The sequence below is a fragment of the Artibeus jamaicensis genome, unplaced genomic scaffold (assembly GCF_021234435.1).
Source record: "Artibeus jamaicensis isolate MK-2021 breed Jamaican fruit bat unplaced genomic scaffold, CSHL_Jam_final contig_548, whole genome shotgun sequence".
In the NCBI taxonomy this organism is placed as follows: domain Eukaryota; kingdom Metazoa; phylum Chordata; class Mammalia; order Chiroptera; family Phyllostomidae; genus Artibeus; species Artibeus jamaicensis.
Genome location: NW_026521883.1, coordinates 14,474,897 through 14,493,042, shown reverse-complemented (window position 1 = coordinate 14,493,042; position 18,146 = coordinate 14,474,897). Strand labels below are relative to the sequence as shown.

The 18,146-nt window shown below is 44.1% G+C and overlaps 1 protein-coding gene across 1 annotated transcript in view; it reads left to right on the top strand.

Annotated features, from left to right (window-relative positions):
- Window positions 1-4,580: 4,580 nt before the first annotated feature.
- LIPC (lipase C, hepatic type) overlaps window positions 4,581-18,146 on the top strand; it is a 121,220-nt gene continuing 107,654 nt past the window's right edge. The window contains exons 1-2 of the mRNA XM_037151035.2: window positions 4,581-4,597; window positions 4,814-4,946. Coding sequence (XP_037006930.2) covers window positions 4,862-4,946 — 85 coding nt within the window. The 5' untranslated portion in view covers window positions 4,581-4,597; window positions 4,814-4,861. The remainder of the gene's footprint in view (window positions 4,598-4,813; window positions 4,947-18,146) is intronic.

The following is an 18,146-nucleotide window of genomic DNA, read 5'->3' as shown; positions in this document are numbered from 1 at the left end:
GCCCCTGGGCTCCGGTGGTCCTGATTTCCCTTCTCTCAGCCTTTTACTAGTCAAATATGGTTTTTGTCTCAGTTTTTAGTCTCTGAAATTCTCAGCTGTAAAACTGTGGAAATAATAATACCAATCAAAAAACTGTTGTTTTGACTACTCTTTTTTCAGAACTCTAGCCGGAGGCTGCTGTTCTCAGGAATCTCCAGTTTCCGAGGATGAAAGCAAACAAATCTGGTTCTGAATATAAAACTCTGTTCCTCTCACCAGTGAACTTCACCTTGATCCCTGGCTTCTCCTTTCCTGGGACATGCTCTCTTTACCTTTGTAAAATATTTACTTCTTTTCTCCTGATTAACTTTCCTATCACCATTACACTAAAAGAAAAGGTTACATTCAGGTCATCAAGTGCCAGTCTCTTGAAATCTCTATTTCTTTAAGAAGCTCTTCAAAATAAAAGAGAACAAAAACTGGACAATTTTTAAGAATCTAACTATAATACCAGCATTATTTTAGACTGAGCATTGGAGACGAAAGAAACCACCAGACCGTGCTACCATGGCCAGTGCTGGGCCATACCTCTGCTGGGCTCTCCAGCCTTCGTACACTCAGGCCTGCCTCCTTTCCAGCTCTGGAGAAATGAAGGGTCCTCCGTGAACTACTGGGCTTTCTTCAGTGTGGAAATGACAAAAGATCTCACTAATGTTCCAAAGTGTTGGTGGAGTCAACCAAGTTGCAGTCAACTCACAAGACTTGGGGGCATTCTATTCCTCTACCGCAGAGTCTTTGCACCTTTTTAATGGAGTGCCCTTATCAGTGTAAAAACATTGGGAGTGCCCCTCCCGAAATATATGGATATTTATTTGCTTATAAACTATATAGTGCTAATATATTACTTCATGTTATATATGAATTATGCATATTATAAATACGCAAACAAAATTTTCCAAGGTATGTCTTGGTCTGTTTGGGTAGCTGTGTGCTTATAAACAACAGAAATTTCTCCCTCAAGGCTCTGGTGCCTGATGACGGCCTCATAAATGGGCATGTTCTCATTGTAACTATGTGGAGGAAAGGGCAAGTGTTCTTTGTGGGGTTCCTTTTATAAGGGTACTAATCCCATTCATGAGGGTTCTGCTCTCACCTTATCATCTGCCAAAGTCCCCACTTCCAAATACCATAGCCTTGGGGCTTAGGATTCAATATAGGAATTCTGGAGGAGACACAAGCATTTAGCCTATAGCCAATGACAAAGGAAAAGCTATTGTTTTTTTCTCACATCCCAATCCATCTCTCAAGCACCGCTCTGAGGCAATGGTTCTCAAACTTCAGGTGACTAAAGCAACCTAGAGAACTTGTTTAAAATGAAGGTTCTCCGGGTCCCAACCCTGGAAGTTTTGGTCCAGTTGTTCTTGGGATAGGCCCATAGCTCCTCCTTTTCCTGAGCTCCTAGCTGACTCCGATTCCAATGCTCAAATCAGATTTTGGAACCACTGGTCCAGATCCTTCTGTTTTCCTAGCCTTTTCATTTTCTGCTTAAATTTGATCACTGTGGTTCTGCTGTTATCTAGCACTTGGACACCCTCTTGATCCCCAAGGTGAATCAAAAACAATAGAAATAATTATTGTAGCTGCCCTTTATTATTTCCTCCTTGCCAGGATTGCTAAGGGCTTTACCTCTTTAAGTTACCCCCTTTAACCTGATCAGATAGCTATTATTAATCCCTTTATACAGACGGAGAAAAGTCAATTTCAGAACATGAATGTCTTGCCCTAGGTTAGACAGTTAGTAAGTGATAGGCCAGGCATTTGAACCTAGATCCGTCTGATTTCAAAGCCTGGACTCCTGACTAAGCATATTTTCTCCAAAATAAGTCAGTATAATTCATTGAACCTCTACTCTGTGAACCAAGCACTTGGCTGGGCACTTCACATACAAATATTTAATTCTCAGGACAAACCTGTGTTTATAGAGGTGTGAGTCTCAGTTCACAAAATCTTGTGAGCGAGAAATGTTTTCATTTTCTTTAACCCATCTGAACTACAAGTCGAAACTCCTTTTCAGGCCTTCCTGGATTCCTCTCCCCACCCCCGCTCCTCATTATGCCATAGTTCTGGATCAGACACAGTAAATCAGGCCTGGGGGTGGGGGGTGAGCACCTGGTCTTCTGTCATCAGTCCCCACGGGTGGCCACTGAGGGGCCTGTCCTGCCCATCTACATGGCCCGTTGGCACTGGGGGCTCACTGCTGCTTCCACCCCGCGCGAGGCACAGGGGCATCTTTTGTCCACCTGCCCACACACACACATGGTCATTTCCTCTCTGGTTCTTACTACCTTCTAGCAGAGTTCCTAGGAAGCATGGGACTGTCCCCTCTTCCCTCACAGACAAATCTCTCCCTCTGCCACCCACTTGCAAACCCCAAAAGGCTCTCTTTCTAGCGATGGGAAGGTGTTTAGCCATTTGCTTGTCTTTGTTGGTTAAATTTACTTGCCCTAGCTTCTAAGTTATAAGGACACAAAAGATTTGTAGACTTCTCTCTTATTTACCCTTCTTAAGTAAGAGGGAGCGCAAAGAGGAAATGAGAGAAAAATAGTATCATCGATACCTCAAAATACTGTTTCCATCTCACACCCCATTTTACAGGTGAGGAGATGGACCTCACTTAAGTTAAATAGCGTTTTGCACACTATTAGATGGTAGACCCAGGGTGCTGGAGGCACTCGGATGCACTGTGTGTCTTCATAAGTTAATCTGCAGGGCAGGGTGCGGGTCCTGGCACTACCCAGAGGACATGAGATGGGCGCAGGGGAGAGGAGGCCGAGGTGCACAGTCAGCTGATTTTAGGCTCCAGGCTTCTGGGAAGTAAGAAGTAAAATGTCACCTTCAGATCCTGCTTAAGTGTGCAGGGTAGGACAGAGCCAGCCAGAGAGCCAGGGCAGAAACCTCTGCTCAGAAACTGTGCATCTTAGTGGGCGGTCCCCAAGCTGCCACCCTCTGGAAGTGCAGCCACAACACAGCACAGTGTTAGGGCGTGGCCTGGGGCCAATCTGCCCCAACCTGCTGCTGGCTTCAGAGCATCCTGTCTGTCAGATTCAGGTGGGCAATGATCACCAAGTCATCTAACTGCCTACCCAACATTTCCATTTCGACGTCTAAGAAACATATCAAACTCCACATGGTCAGAACTGAATCCCTAATCTTCTCCGAAAAACTCACTCCACTCACTGCCTTCCCCATATCAGCTGGTGTCAATCCCATTGCTCAAGCTGAAATCCTTGAAGTCATCCTCCACTTTTCTGTCTCTCTCACACCCCACATCCCAGTAGCCAGGAAACCCTCTTGCATATACCTTCAGCCTGTATCCAGTGCACACCCACCACTCCCCAATTCCACTGTTACCACACTGAACCCAAATGCCCTCACCTCTTTCTGGATCACTCTAATAGCCTCCTAACAGATCTCCCTACATGCACCCTCACTCACTAGTAATCTGTTTCTCACTTTGCAAACCAGAATGATCTCTTTAAAGTATAATACAAGTCAGGTCAAGCTTCTGCTCAGAATGGTTCCCATGTTTCATAGTGTAAAAGCCAGAATCCTTATAATGACATTTCCCTAATCACTGGTCTCATTGCTATTCCTGGAACATACCAGGCATGTTTCTACCTCAGGGCCTTTGCACAGGATGCACTGACTGTTCCAGCTGTCTGAACTCTCTTCCCCAAGATGTGCACAGAGGCAACTCACTAAAACCTTTGCTCAAACTTCAACTTCCAAACAAGGCTCACCCTGACCATTCTGTTTAAAATCACTACCTTCTCCTACCCCCTTAACTCTGCTATAATTTCTTCCATAGTTCTCATTACATTCTACCAATCTACATAAACCTCTTATTTATTATGTATATTGTCTATAATTTGACTCCGGCCATCCCGAAGAGTACATAAGCTTCCCAAGAACTGGAATCTTGGTCTGTTTTGTTTGTGTGTATATCCAAAGTGCCTAGAATAGTGCCTGACATATAGGAGGTATGCAAAACAAATGTTGAACAAATGAATAAAGTTAAAATCAAACTAAAGAAAGACACAAGGACTATTATAAGAGTCACACACAGTGGCATTTCCCCTGCCTGGTTTTTTGCCTAGTGCCCTCACTTCTCAGTCCTCGTCACAGCTGGGGCGTGAATTATCACAGAGGAGTACAAATGTGATTACTCTAGGGTTATCTGTCTGTGGGATCTCAGCAAAAGCATCCAGTTCTGCATCTTTGCTCCTTCTTACACTGAGGTTAGAGGTTTTCCACCCCGTTCAGTTTTAGAAATACTGCTCCACCCCTCTTTGGCCACAGGCACCAGCAAGTTTGCTGAATTCAACAGAAAACAGAGCATCTGGGAGCTCTCCACACAGCAAAGCCCTTTGCTTTTCCTTTGGGCCTGACCTGCAATTTAAAATACGGCTGCCATGGGCCTGCAGCCCCTTTGCAGTCCTGTCAGGGGAACTTAGGCAACAGTGTAGGAGCCGCCTACCCTGACCTTTGACAGGGTTTCCAAACACAACGTGTTAACTTTAAATTGATTAATTTGGAACTGTGACTTTGGCCTAAGAAGGTAAGATTACATGGAAAGATGTTTTATTTTCAACATGTATCCGGATTAAAAAAAAAAACACTTTTGTAAATCAACATTTTTATTCGTAATAGACATACTTAGATTTGGGTTGGGGGTAGCAAGGAATGTCTGAACAGTAGGTAACATGTTTAAAGGTTAATAATTAATGGGCAGACTTTCTTGACAAATTGTCAATAGACGATCTGGTCTCTTTAGCTTCAGAAATTAGCAAGAAGACCTTGGACCCCGGGTGAGACAGGAGAAATGGAAAGTCCCCTGTGTGTCTTCATTTTCTTGCTTTTGAGCATCTTTATCCAATCAAGTGCCCATGGACAAAGCCTTGGACTAGGTAAGAGCCTACCTTTTCTCTGGAGGTAGGCATGGATTTGTTTTTTTTCAATGTGTGTCACAAAAAGTCCAAGTGTTTTTGACTATGTGGGACAGAGCTTGCTTCATAGCATACTCGGTGGCATCACAGGTCGCAGGGACATGTAGCATTTTGTAACAACTGAAATTTTAAGAAAGCACTTTGGGAGTAGAATTCTTCTAAAAGCACTTGCAGCTGGCATTGAAGTCTCTTTGTTTCTCTGATTCAGAAATAGTCATGCTTAAGACCTCGTCAGTGGAGAATAATCTGAAAGAGTTTCCGAGCTGCCTGAGAGTTAATTTGGCATCTAATTTGCAATTGGGAAGCACAGCTTGCAATGAAATGCTCCGTCTTGCTGAGGTTGTCTAATTGCTAGCTCTCTCCAAGGAGAAAGGAATTTGCAAAGTCCTGCTTCTGGTCAGGTCTAAAGCACAACTATCATTACACAAACTTCTAGACTTTATTGTTTTTGCCATAGTTTTATCCTGAGTCTGAGGAATCCACCAGCAGTCATGCCTGTTTGGTCAGTGAATTCACAAAATAGATTGATGGCCAAAGACATCCAAATGCTTGGCCAGGTAGATAGGTTCCAGGTTCCTAAACAGTGCATAGGATCAATAAATAATAGATGTGAAGTGAACCAAACAATGTGGCCAAATAAGACTGACATTTGGGACTTTGTGTTTTCACTGCTTACCGATCAGGAGCTAGTAATCCTACAGTAGAGGCTTAGATTTTTCTTTCTTCACACACTGTGCTTGGAGGCAGCTCCAAACACTTTGAGAATCAGGAATCTACTAACCAGGATGTACCTGAAAATTCCAGAACCCTTATTTTCTCCTTTGAGAAACAGGGCTGTTCTTTGTATTGTACTTAAGTATTATTCCGTATCCTAGGTCAGTTCATAATTTATTTTTAATTATTATCACCCACTGAGCATGCTGTGTGCCAAGCACTATGCTAATTATTTTGCATACACACCTCATTTACAAAGCTCTATCAAAAAGTGATGATAATGATTTAGAGCCATACAGGCAAAATTGCTGATGATTCTTATTCCCTGGGTTCACAGGGATTTTGCTGGAGGGCCTGTCCTATAAACTTTGGTTCAGAATGTTATTGTGTTTGTTTCTTCACTGAAATATAACATAAATAGGAAAGTGTCTATATCATAAAGTACTTAATAAATTGTCGCAATCTGAATCTGCATCCCAGAAGCCTCTTCTGTGCAGCCCTGGAGCCTTCACATAGATTACTTTGCCTTTTTTGGAACTTTTTGTTAATGTAAGCATATAGTATGTGCTCTTTTGCTTCTGGCTTCTTTCACCAACTTTATGTTGGTGACATTCATCTCTGCAGCTGTGTGCACTGGTTACTCTTTTTTTTTCTGGTTGCTGTAGAATTTCATTGTGTGAAAAACTACCCTCTGTTTATCTGTTATGCTGTTGATTGGCCCAGACTGGTTTTCAGAGGTGACTTCGGGACTAGAAGCCATCAGTGCCTGAGTGGAGGTCGAAGGGCAGGTGTCTGTCATCCACCCCACCCCCCAGCCACCAGCTGCTGGGTACTGTCCAGATTTCCCTCAACAAACCCCATGCTAGTCAGCTGCTGCTTTCCCAGGACCTGATTTGCCCTAAAGCTGAGGGAAGTAGCCACAATTACCACAATTAGCCGGAGGATTCCTTAGGAAAAAAGATCAGGGTCAAGAGGTATCTCATTCATTTGAGAGCAGAATCTCTTGGCAGAATGCTTTCTGCAAGTAGTGAGCCAGATCCGTGAGCATGAGGCTGGTGCCTATCTCCTTGGGTACCATTAGGGGAGCAAGCATCCCTTGTCAATGCAGATCTGTAGAGTGGTCTCACCTGGGGCAAAATCACTCCCAGGGGACATTGGGCAATGTCCAAAGACATTTTTGGTTACCACAGCCAGAGAGAGAGCACTATTGTCATGTAGTGGTTACAGGCTAGGGGTGCTGCTAAATGTCCTACAATGCACAGAACAGCCCCCACAAACCATAAATTATTAGGGGCAAAATGCTGAGGTTCAGAAACCCTGATGTACACCAAACTTCAACTGTCACTAGCCATGGGCCAGAAAGAACTCCTTCAAGGATCCTAAAAGCCCACACCTCCCAGCCTACTTCTGTTTTGTATTATTGTTAATGACATTACTAATGGACCCAATAACGTACTGTGTACCCAGTATGTGCCAGAGCTGCACACACACTCAATCCCTTACTTGGTCAAGTAAGACAGCAGTGAAGCAACTTGGCCCCATAGCACCCGGCCTGAGCAGGCAGAGACCCCTAGAGGTTGAAGTGTCAGACTGAGACTCCAGACTTCTCTCTCTACTGTGCCTACACCCAGTGATTTGACAGCCGATGGTCCCTAGAAACCCCTCCACTCAATTCCTCTCCCGGGAGGACTCAGACTGTTGTTCCTGCCTGTCTAAGGGGAACAGGATATGGGAAGCCTCCTGAAACTCCCCAGGACACACAGCTACCCTGACCCTCATCTCCAGAACTCACTGCCCAAGGTCAGGCCCAGCACTGATGTTGCCATCAGGGCCAACACTGCTTCAAATGGAAGTGGCTGCTCTTACATCCTCCCAGCCCCCACCCTCCAGGTATTCAGTCCCCTGCCTACAGGTGTCGATCCCAGCTATAGCGTCCCAATCCCACGAGCAGCTGCAGCCCATTTGTTGAATCACTCTTGTCCAACCATCTGCCATATGCAAGTCTGGGCCATACCACACTGGCTTTCAAAACCTTCTGGTCTCAGGACACCATTACATCCTTAAAAACTATTTAGAACTTCAATGAGTTGGTTGTTGTTGTTTTTTTAATGGAATACAGCTATCAATATTCATCATGAGAGACTAAAACAGAATTTTTAAAAATTTCATTCTATTCTTGTATTTTTATTTCTTTAAATCTGTATGGGTGCTTTATTCAGTTGCCAGTGATCTGAGAAGACAGTGGGGTATGTACCCTCAAAAACTATCTTAACATCTCACCTCAAGCCAACCTTTTTATAGGGAGAAGGAATGGGTAGGTAAGGGGTTTGGGAAAATGTTACTCAGGTAAGAGTTGCAGTTCCACAGTGATTTTCCTAGTACTTCTTTACCCGCTGATCAGTAGTTCCTTATCTGTGTTGTGAAGTTTCCTCAAAGGATATGATGGCTCAGATACCATCGACGTGGCTTGTAGGCCCCCTGGGGCACGAAGGGTAACTTGCTGGTCAACCTCAGGGAGTCCTGTAGGACAACTTTCCAATTCTTGGAGTAATATCTTTTCATGTGCATTAATCCCTTAAGCCTATCAACTATAACTGAAGCTAAAATCTTTAACTCTTGAGTTCCCTATCAGTTCCAGCGCTATTTCTTTTCTTGACACAAAGACAATTTCAGAAAACACTACTAAAAATAGACATCCCCCTATGTTTTTCCTCTCTTCCCTGTCTGTTGTCACAGTCCCTTGGCATTCTAAGAGAATTCACCTCAGCATCTTACAGTACCTTACCTTTTCAGCTGCTCCCATTTTTGTAGGTGATTTCTTGTTGCTGTGAGTGAAGAAAATGGAAAGATATTTGCCATTCTCTGATTGTCATCATCGTAGCATATGGTGAAGCAGAAAATTGGAGGCAGAAAAGGACAATTAGAAAATTCTTTTGTCTGCTGCAGAAGACAATAGAAATGGCCGATTTAGCTGCGGACACTTGGCACTTTGTCAAGGAAATCTTTTCAGAGCTCCTCCCCTGATCTTCCCAGGATCAGGGTCAGGTGTCTCTGTGCCCAGGTCCAGGTTTCTGTCAGGAGCTGTTCCACTGGGGTACTCCTTCTGTGCCCATGAATTCTCATGAATCACAGGCCAACGACCTACACGGGCCCCAGTGGAGCTTCTCAGGTAGGAGAGAATGTTGTGATACCATTCTTCTTTTTTTTAAATAAATCTTCATTATACATTTTTTCATTACCATTTAGTCTCTTTATACCCCCTCCCCCAAGCAATCACCACACTTAGTCCATGTCCATGACTGCTCTTTCTTTTTTGCTCAATCTCTCCACCCCCTAACCTAACATTAATCAACTGTTAATCTAGGCAATCTGTAATCAGCAGTTGGGCTTAAGCACCATAAACTGGGATAGAGTAATTCTTGCAGGTGAGGGCTATTGCTTCCTCTCAGGCTGATGCCATTCAAAAATGAGTGCTCCACCCAAGAGAGGTGGCCTCTGTAGTATGGGGATGACTCAGCACATGGATCCTCACAGCTGTCCCCTCAGTTCTGTTCCCAGAGTCACCAATCCCAGACTCTCTTCAAACATCTTTAGTCCATTCTGCCCTCCCTTTGCTGGCACCCAGGGTAAGTGGCCGCAAATGAAGTTTTGTGCTTTGGCTCCTTTGCATCTCCAGCCATCTCTCCCTGTCCGATAGAACCGCTGCTGCTTTCACAGTTAGATGTTATCTAGGTTCATTTCTGATTCTGGTGCTATAGGCTGGGGAGCCCAGCTTGGGGTTTGGACCCCACACTTCTCAGAGGGACCCCCCCAGCCACTGAAATATCCCTCCAGCACTTCCACTTCTGCCCATGGGAGCCCAGCCAGCCCTCTCGTGTCTCCTCCACAGTCCCTACCAGTCATGTTGTGGTGAAGTGTTTTCTTCTGTCTGTCTGTGGTTATAAGGCCTCTCTCCAGCTAGCGTTCAGTTGGTTATTCAAGATGATTTATTTACAATTTAGTTGTAATTCCAGATTGGTCCTGGGAAGAGGTTAGTGTAGCTTCCACTTACTCCTTTGCCATCTTGGTTCTTCCACATTTTAAAAATTTTAATGCCTTTAAAAATAATAATAAATTCATCACATATTAACATGTACAACATGGCATTATGAGAAATAACTTGTACTTTTCAAAGAACAAAAAAGAAAAGGTGAGTCAGAAGAGCAACACTTTTTTTACCAAGAAATTTCTTTAATGTCTGCTTAATGGAAGACCACTTAATGGCTCTGTTTCTGTATTTACTATGTTGTGATGTGTTGCTTTGTTTGAAGTACATGAAGAAAATCGGCCTCACATAGGAAAAGGGAGGACAACCCGGCAGATCCTGGTGGGGCCCAGGCCCACATTCGACCACTGTATTCATGCAGCAGAGATAGTACATCAGTGGGCTGCACAGCTGGTCCCTGTTCTTTAGGGGCCCAGTGTCAGATCAGGGGTCGGGAGATGGGAGCCATCTGCCCTGAAAGCCAACAATAAGGGCACCGTCGCCACAGAGGATGTCACACAATGATAGAACCAGCTAAAAGGTGGTTTTTCTTTCATTATCATAATTCCAACCAATGTCAGGGATTAAAAATAAAGCTCCTCGCCTCCAAAATACTTTTTTGGTCAACATTGTAAACAGCTGCTGTGGTTTCTGTTGAGTTTCATTAATCTATAAGTAAGCTTCAAATGATTACATCTTATTATCCTTTAATAAATAAGATATTCTCCACCACACTTTATTTTGAGAACTCCCAGTTAATCAGTTGACCCCTGATGCTCACGTATTCTGTGACGTGTGCTCATTGCCAGAGGACATGTGCAATGACTCAGAGTCTCCCAACTCACTTGGGTCATCTTACGTCTCCAACTCTGTGGCCCATACTGCATGTTTTTGCATTTAAACAAAGTAAAAAAATGATACCACAATGATAGTAAAGACAAAGACACAGAACCTAGAACATCAGTTCTCTTATTCTATCTGACCATTTAGGGGTTTTGTGTTTAACATTTAAAAGAGTAAAACAAATTGTTTATAGTGAATTGTGAGATATAATATTTTGTTTGGTAAGTAAAAATTTTGGCTCTTATAGAAAGTACTTTTTAATACATTTGAGTATCTTTAAAGTTGAAATGTATTCTTCTTCTTTAAATTGTTCATTGCTGTAAAACTAAAGAACAAGTCAAGAAAATAGTGATTCTTATTTTTGCATGAGTATTACTGAAAATAATTTTGTCTCAAAGAGCAGAGGGCTAGTAAAACAATCCACTCCAGGTTTCAAATACATCAAGTACACCACTGAGTCTAATAAAAGAGATAAGAAATACATATAAAATTTTCTCAGCTAGAATAAGGAATATGATGAGTATCACTGGAGAGAAGTATGATGCACTGAGTGTGTATGTCCCCCAAAAATGTAAATGTTGAAATCTTAACCCCTAATATAATGGTATTATGAGGTAGACCCTTTGGCAAGTAATTCGATCATGAGGTGGGGCCCTCATGAATGGCATCAGCACCCTTATAAAAGGGACCCCCAGAGGGCTCACTCTCTCTCCGCCATGTGAGGGCACCTGGAAGAGGGTTCTCACCAGAACCCAACCATGCTGGCACCCTGATCTCAGCCTTCCAGACTCCATTTTTGTGAGAAATAAATTTCTGTTGGCTCTAAATGACCCAGTCTATGGTAGTTCATTACAGCAACCAAACTAAGACGGGGGCAGGTAGAGACGCCAAGAGTTTACTTGCAAGTGTGGGTGAGGGGAAGGCTTTGGGGAGGAGGCAGCATCTGAATAGGGTCTTATAGGATGGAATCTGGACAAAAGAGACCTGTCTCTCCTTGCCCATAAGCAAAGGCACAGAGTAATAAAGTGCATGTGTTTTTCAAGCCCAAATGCCTTCCAAAAATAGGCCTTTGGGGAAGAAGAAGAAAAGGGGGAAAGGAAGGTACTGACAGAAACACTGGGTCACAAATGCAGCAAAACTGAAAACGAGTTGAATGCTCAACAATAACCCATCAAGGATGGAGGGGCCAGCTATTTACTAAGTTTGCCTTTAAACAAGCATCGTTTCAAATACCTACCAGTAAAAGTTCCAAGAAATTTTTTGGGGGAGATGGCAATGGTGGGATTCAGAAGTAAAAGGCTTCATGCTGGCCTGTAGACACTCGTAGTTGAACACTGGTGATCGTGACCCAGCACAGGGATGGGTTTGAGAGTCTAGACATCTTCTGGGATGGCGCCCAAGGCTGTGTGTGTGTGCAGTTGGAGTCAGGGAGAAAGGTCAAAGCTTTTGGCAAGTTATCAGAGGGACCTGTGACCTTTACAATTAAATAACAGTGGGGCTCATAGCTTTATAAATAAGTATGAGGAAATTGTACATGTGATAAGGTGGGGGGGGGAACAGGACTAAATAACCTACCTACTGAATCATTTTGAATCATGACCAAAAAACTATATACTTGTATATTGCTAGAAATTCAAAGTACATTTAAAGATATATATGTATATGTATATATATATATATATATTTAAAGATACATGAAGACTCATAAGGCCATGGAACATGTTTTTTGTTACATTTTTTAATGTAAATTTTAAATGAGAGACCCTGATTATCTGCAGCTAAGTTGGTCCTAGATCTGTTGTCCCTGGAGGGCCCCTGGAAAAGAGATCTCGCACTGTCCCTTAAGACCTGCCACCTCCACCCATCCTGATAGGCACAGCCAGGCCCAGAATTACTCCCCAAGTAGGGCCTGCAAACTCCTGATGGGAATGCCTCCACATATGCGGGAGTCATTGGGGAGTGACATCGGAGGTGGCATCCAGAAGTAGAGCTCCTTCACCTGGAAATGTACCCAAAACTGGGGTCAGCAGAAAGCCAGCCCTCAGTGCTCCAGTGAAATCCTACCTGCCCTCTGCTAGATTTCCTGGCCCTGCCGCTGAGCGGGTCAGGGGCCCCCCAGAGAGGGCAAGCCAGAAGTGAGAGGACAGCAGCCAGTCTTCCACCCTGCTTGCCCTTTACAAGGGACTCAGGACTTTAGCCCATATTCTTTCATTTTGGGCCAGGGAATAGTCCATTTTTCAGAGAATACCTGATAGGGCTGGTCATTGAAGGAATCGGGCCTATAAACTGACCAGAACACATGAATCACCAAGTGATCCAGCCAAAATCAACTGTCCAGTACCAAGTCCCTACTTACCACCTTCTCTCTGCCCTGTTTTCTATCCCAGCTGCCCCCATGCTGCATGGCATGCTGGGTCCTCACGGGCAAGTCAGCAGCGAGAGGGGAGGAGAGGAGGAACCGGGCCACAGGCTTAAAGGTTTTAGGCGCAGTTCACAAGACAGGACTGAGCAGTCTCAGTAACATTCTCCAAGAGCACGTGACCACCCCTTACCTCAGCCTATGATGTCCTTGATATCCATGGGGTCCAGACAGGTCAGGGGGCACAGCAATCAGTTCTCATTTCCAGGAAGTTGGCTATATGCTGGTTCCAAGAAAAGTAATCATTTCAGAGTGGGGCACTCACAGCCAGAGACTGGGGTCAGCTCAGTAAGGAAAGGGGCTGACCAGGGGCAGGCAGGACATCTGGGCCCTGACAAGCAGTTTGGGGGTCATGGCCAGACTTCAGTCCATGTGTGAAAACCAGAGCAATGAGTCAGAGGCCAGCCAGCCCTGCAGACAGTATGGTCGCCATGCCAAGGTGGGCAGCGGGTAGCTGGGGCTCATGCTCCAGTTGTTCCCACCAGCTGTGCTTCTGAAGAGCAGGTATAATTCTTAGATATAGCCACACAGTAGCACACCTACATCCCAGCTGCTTCAAGGTTTTAGGAGAGGATTTCAGCTTAGGGGAACCCAGGGATCTGGAAGACCCTGGGAAACTCAGGACTGCAGGCTAACCTTCCTTTCCTCTCAGTTCATGGCTACTTCCAGAAACACTCATAGTTTCATTTTTCCACAGTGGGCTTGGGAGGATGGTGGGGTCGGGAAATAAACGGGAAATCAAATGCATTGAACCAGGGGCTTCCTTGCCTGTGCATGGCATTTTCACCTCCACATAAACAAGTTCACATTCAGGGGCCTGGTGAAGTGTTGTGGGGCCCTTTAAAATGGATCTTATGAAGCTATAAAAGCACTGTGCCTAAGTGCATGGGTCCTATGATTACAACCCTGAAAATGTGTGTTTAAGAACAAAATACTAGAAGAAAACGTACAAAAATGTTGATGCTTCAGTTGAGTTTATATCTGAATTTTTATCTCCTGCAAATTTTATCTAATGTTACAGTGTATTTAAAGTATATTTGCTATGATTTGAAAAACTAAAAACAAATTTATGTCAGAATGATACAACAAAGAGATTTGACTAGAGATTCTCAAACTTTAGCGTGCATCAGAATCTTATTCAAATAAGGTGATTTTATTAAATCTTACTTATTTGTAAAATAAATAAATTTTATTAAAATAAGACTTCTGGGCCAAGCCTGCAGAGTTTTTAGTTCAATGGGCTTGGGGTGGCTACAGGAATTTGCACTTCTAACAAGTTCCCAAGTACTGCTGGAGGTCTGCTGGAGTACACCTTGATAACTACTAAAAAAGCAAAATTAGGTAGTTAATGGCAAAACTTGAACTCAGGTTGCCTGACTTCCAGGCTTAGGGCCCTTCCCACAGAAGTGAGGCCTGCCCCCAGGGCAACCCTGACGCCAAGCCTGAGTCCCCTGCTGGGGGTTGGGGAGGAGTATCCACATCTATTGATCCTGTATAGTGAGTGACCGCCCTCAGGGGTAGCCATAGCCCAAATAATATAACACCCAAAGATATTGTGACAATTTATTTCTCTAAAATAAAATGTCATCACACTGAAAAGAAAGTGATTCTTGAAATGAAAAAAGTTCCCAAGCTGTAAGTGGTGGAAAAACACTACTTGCAATAACTAATTAGGCATCTGCACTGAACCACTCCTTGACAAGCCTGAAAACTGCATCGGGAAAATTCTTTTCACATGAGCTGGCATTACCAGCAGTTGGGCAGAGCCTGGGATCCTCAGTTGACCAGGACTGGCCTTTCTACAGTTGCAAAACACTTTCCAGTGACAAATGTTCCCGCTTCTTCATCCCAAGAGAAACCAAAATACTGAAAACAATATTGTGCTTTATACTGAAGCATAACAAGATCAGCAGCAACAAATTACAGCATGTGTTAACCACCTACTATGCAGCAGGCTCTGTGGTCAGTACAAGCATGTATCCTTGAGGATACAAAAGTGAAAAAGCACACTTCCATTTATCGTGGACCTACTCAACCATGGGGTCCTGGGCCCCCTGCAGCCTCTGTGTGTGTGTGTGTGTGTGTGTGTGTGTGTGTGTGGAGATTGGAGATTGGAAGTGGCACAGTCTCAACAGAATGTGATAAGTGCACACTTAGGTACAAAACATTACATATTCCACATTCATCCAGTGTATTAATTTGCTGGAGCTACCATAACAAACGACCACGGAGTGGGTCAAAAAAGAAATGTACTTTCTCACAATTCTGGAGGGTTAGAAGTCTGAGATCAAGGTGTTGTTGGGGTTGAGTTCTTCTGAAGCGTCTCTCCCTGGCTTGTGAATGGCCGTCTTCTCTTTACCTTCACGTTGTTGCCCCTCTGTGCCTGTCTGTATCCTAACCTCCCCTTCTTAAAGGACCCCAGTCATATGGGATTCTGGCCCACCCACCAATGATCTGTTTAGAGACCCTATCTCCAAAGGTGGTCACACTCTGGTGCACCAGGGGTCAGCACTTCAACTCATGACATGTTGAGGGGGGGAGAGCAGGGATGGCAAACTCTGCCCATCACATCCAGCAAAGACTTTCAAGACCCTGCCCTGACCTGGGTACTGGGCCAGGGCACTGGGGGCCCTGTGGACCCCACAGATACATCATTGTTCTATTTGAGCTTTAGCAACTCCCCGAGGGCTTGAAAATTAGAAAGAGAGGCCTAATGATATACATGAGAGTGGAGTGAGTAGTAAGTCTGCATGCTCTGAACCAGGCCCAAACAGAGGCCTTTGCTGTGGGGGCGCAGGAACCAGCTGGCAACTAGTGGTAGAGAGGTTCAACCTCTTTCAACAGTGTGATTAAGGCTTTCTGGCAGCACAAGCAATAATGGGCAGGAGACCAAGAAGGAGCCATTTATCTGGCTCATGTTGCCAATAAGTGATAAAAATGCCCTCTGGCTGGGCGTCTGAAGGAGTGATGCTCTTCCCAGGCATGTGCCCCACTTGAGCCCACGCAAAGCACTCTCTGGCCTTGACAGGGGATCCTCCCACACAGGCTGTCTTTAACCAGGCCACTGCCTAGTCTCATCCTACCCTCAGCCAAGGAGGAAGGACCAAGGTCAACTGCCATCTTTGCCTGGGAACCTGCCTCCGCTCCTGTCACCCTTTGTGGAGCCCAAAATAAGGACTCATACTCTTGTCCAAGGACTCCTTACACCAGAGACTCCTGAGGAAGGCTCTGGGTGACCAGAGAGACCTGGATTTGGAGTCTAAAATTCTGGGCCTTAGTCCCGGCTGCATCACTTACCAGCAGGAGGCCTTGGGCAACACATCGAGGTCTCCAGGTCTCCATTAGGAAATGGGGTGATCGTTGGAGGCCTGCACAGAGTTGTTCTGAGTGTGAATGGAGGTCACATATGTGGACACACTTTGCAACTATGCATTGCTGGCCACAAGACAGACATTTGCGATCATCTACTTTTTACTGAGTCTTCCGTTATAACACTCACCCAATTCTTATAATTTTTTGATATTTCCCCACTCTTTATTTAAAAAGTGTTCAAGTGCAGAAAAGTCAAAATGATGGTACGATGAATTATCACATTCCCTCCAAATAGAACTAATAATTGTTAACATGTTAGTATATTGGCTTTATTTCTCTATATATGTATGTTTGTATGTATGTGTATTGCGGAGCCATTTGATTTATCTGCATCTGTCTCTATTATATATGAATATATGAATACAGTCATGCACTGCTTAACAAGAAGGAGAGGTTCTGAGAAATGTGTCATTAGGTGACTTTGTCACTGTGGAACATCAGAGTGCACTTACACAGACCTGGGTGGCCTAACCTAGTCCACACCTGGGCTATATGATGTAGGTATTGCTCCCAGGCTACAACCTACATGGCAAAACAGTGGGAGAGTAAATCAAGCACAAGAGAAAATGGTGCAATCCAGAAACGTAGCAAACACAAGATGTACGAGGCTGCTGCTAGTGGAACACGGCATACTATTTTATAGCAAAGTTCTTGTATAACTGGATAGAGTACACTCTAAAATAATGAAAAAGTATAGTATATTGAATACATAAACTCGTAACAGTCATTTGTTATCATTACCAAGTATTATGTACTATCATAATTGAATATGTTACACTTTTATATGACTAGCAGAGCAGTAGGTTTCTTTACATCAGCATAACCACAAACACATGAGCAACTCATTGCACTCTGACCTTACGACAGTTATAGCGCCACTAGGCAATAGGAACCTTTCAGCTCCGTTAGAATCTTTTGGGACCACCGCCATATAAGCAGTCCATCGTTGACAAGAATGTCAATGTACAACACACAACTGTACATGCATCTCAGCCCATCTCTCTTTCATGTATATATGAACCACTGCCCATACACTTGGGGACCTCTTGTCCATACCCTTTGGCTCATTGTTTAATTATCTGTTTTTAAATATCAGCACAATCTCTCCCCACTAGACTATAAGAACCTCATGTCAGGAGCAAGTCTTAGTCACCACTGTATACTGAGGACCCACACAGGCCTGGCATGGAACAGGCATGTGGCAAATTGCCATGGAGGATATGCCTCTTCACTGAAGGGCTCAGTGACATATGCTTTTTTTTTTAAGTAAATGAGATTTAAATCATTTCATCTGGCAAAGTCCATACCCCTGCTGAAGATAATGGAAAACATCCCAGAGGTTTGAGAGAACCAGCTCAGGTCCTACCCACCTTCCCCATCTCGACACATGGGGACTCTGGCAGCACTTGGGGCTCCTGATTAAAGGCTGCATTCAACATCCGGGAGAGAGCTATGAATTTGCAAGGGAGAAGTACTCTCTAGACCACAGTCTACACTGGAAAACCCACACACACACACAGAATGTGGCTCACTTCCCATTGTGGATCTTACAGAAATGGTTCTGAGTCCTTTGGATTTCCATAAAACCAGGAAACTACTTCTAGACCAGCCAGAGTGGGAAGAGGAGATGTATTTCATGCTTGTGTGATGTTCTTGCCTATAAATTTCCCACAATGCTCACTAACTTAATAGGAGTTTTGTAAACTTCAATGCTTTATAAAGCAGAGCTTCTTAAACTTCAACATGCATCTGCATCACCTGGGGGAGCATAGTAAAACAAATGTTTTAT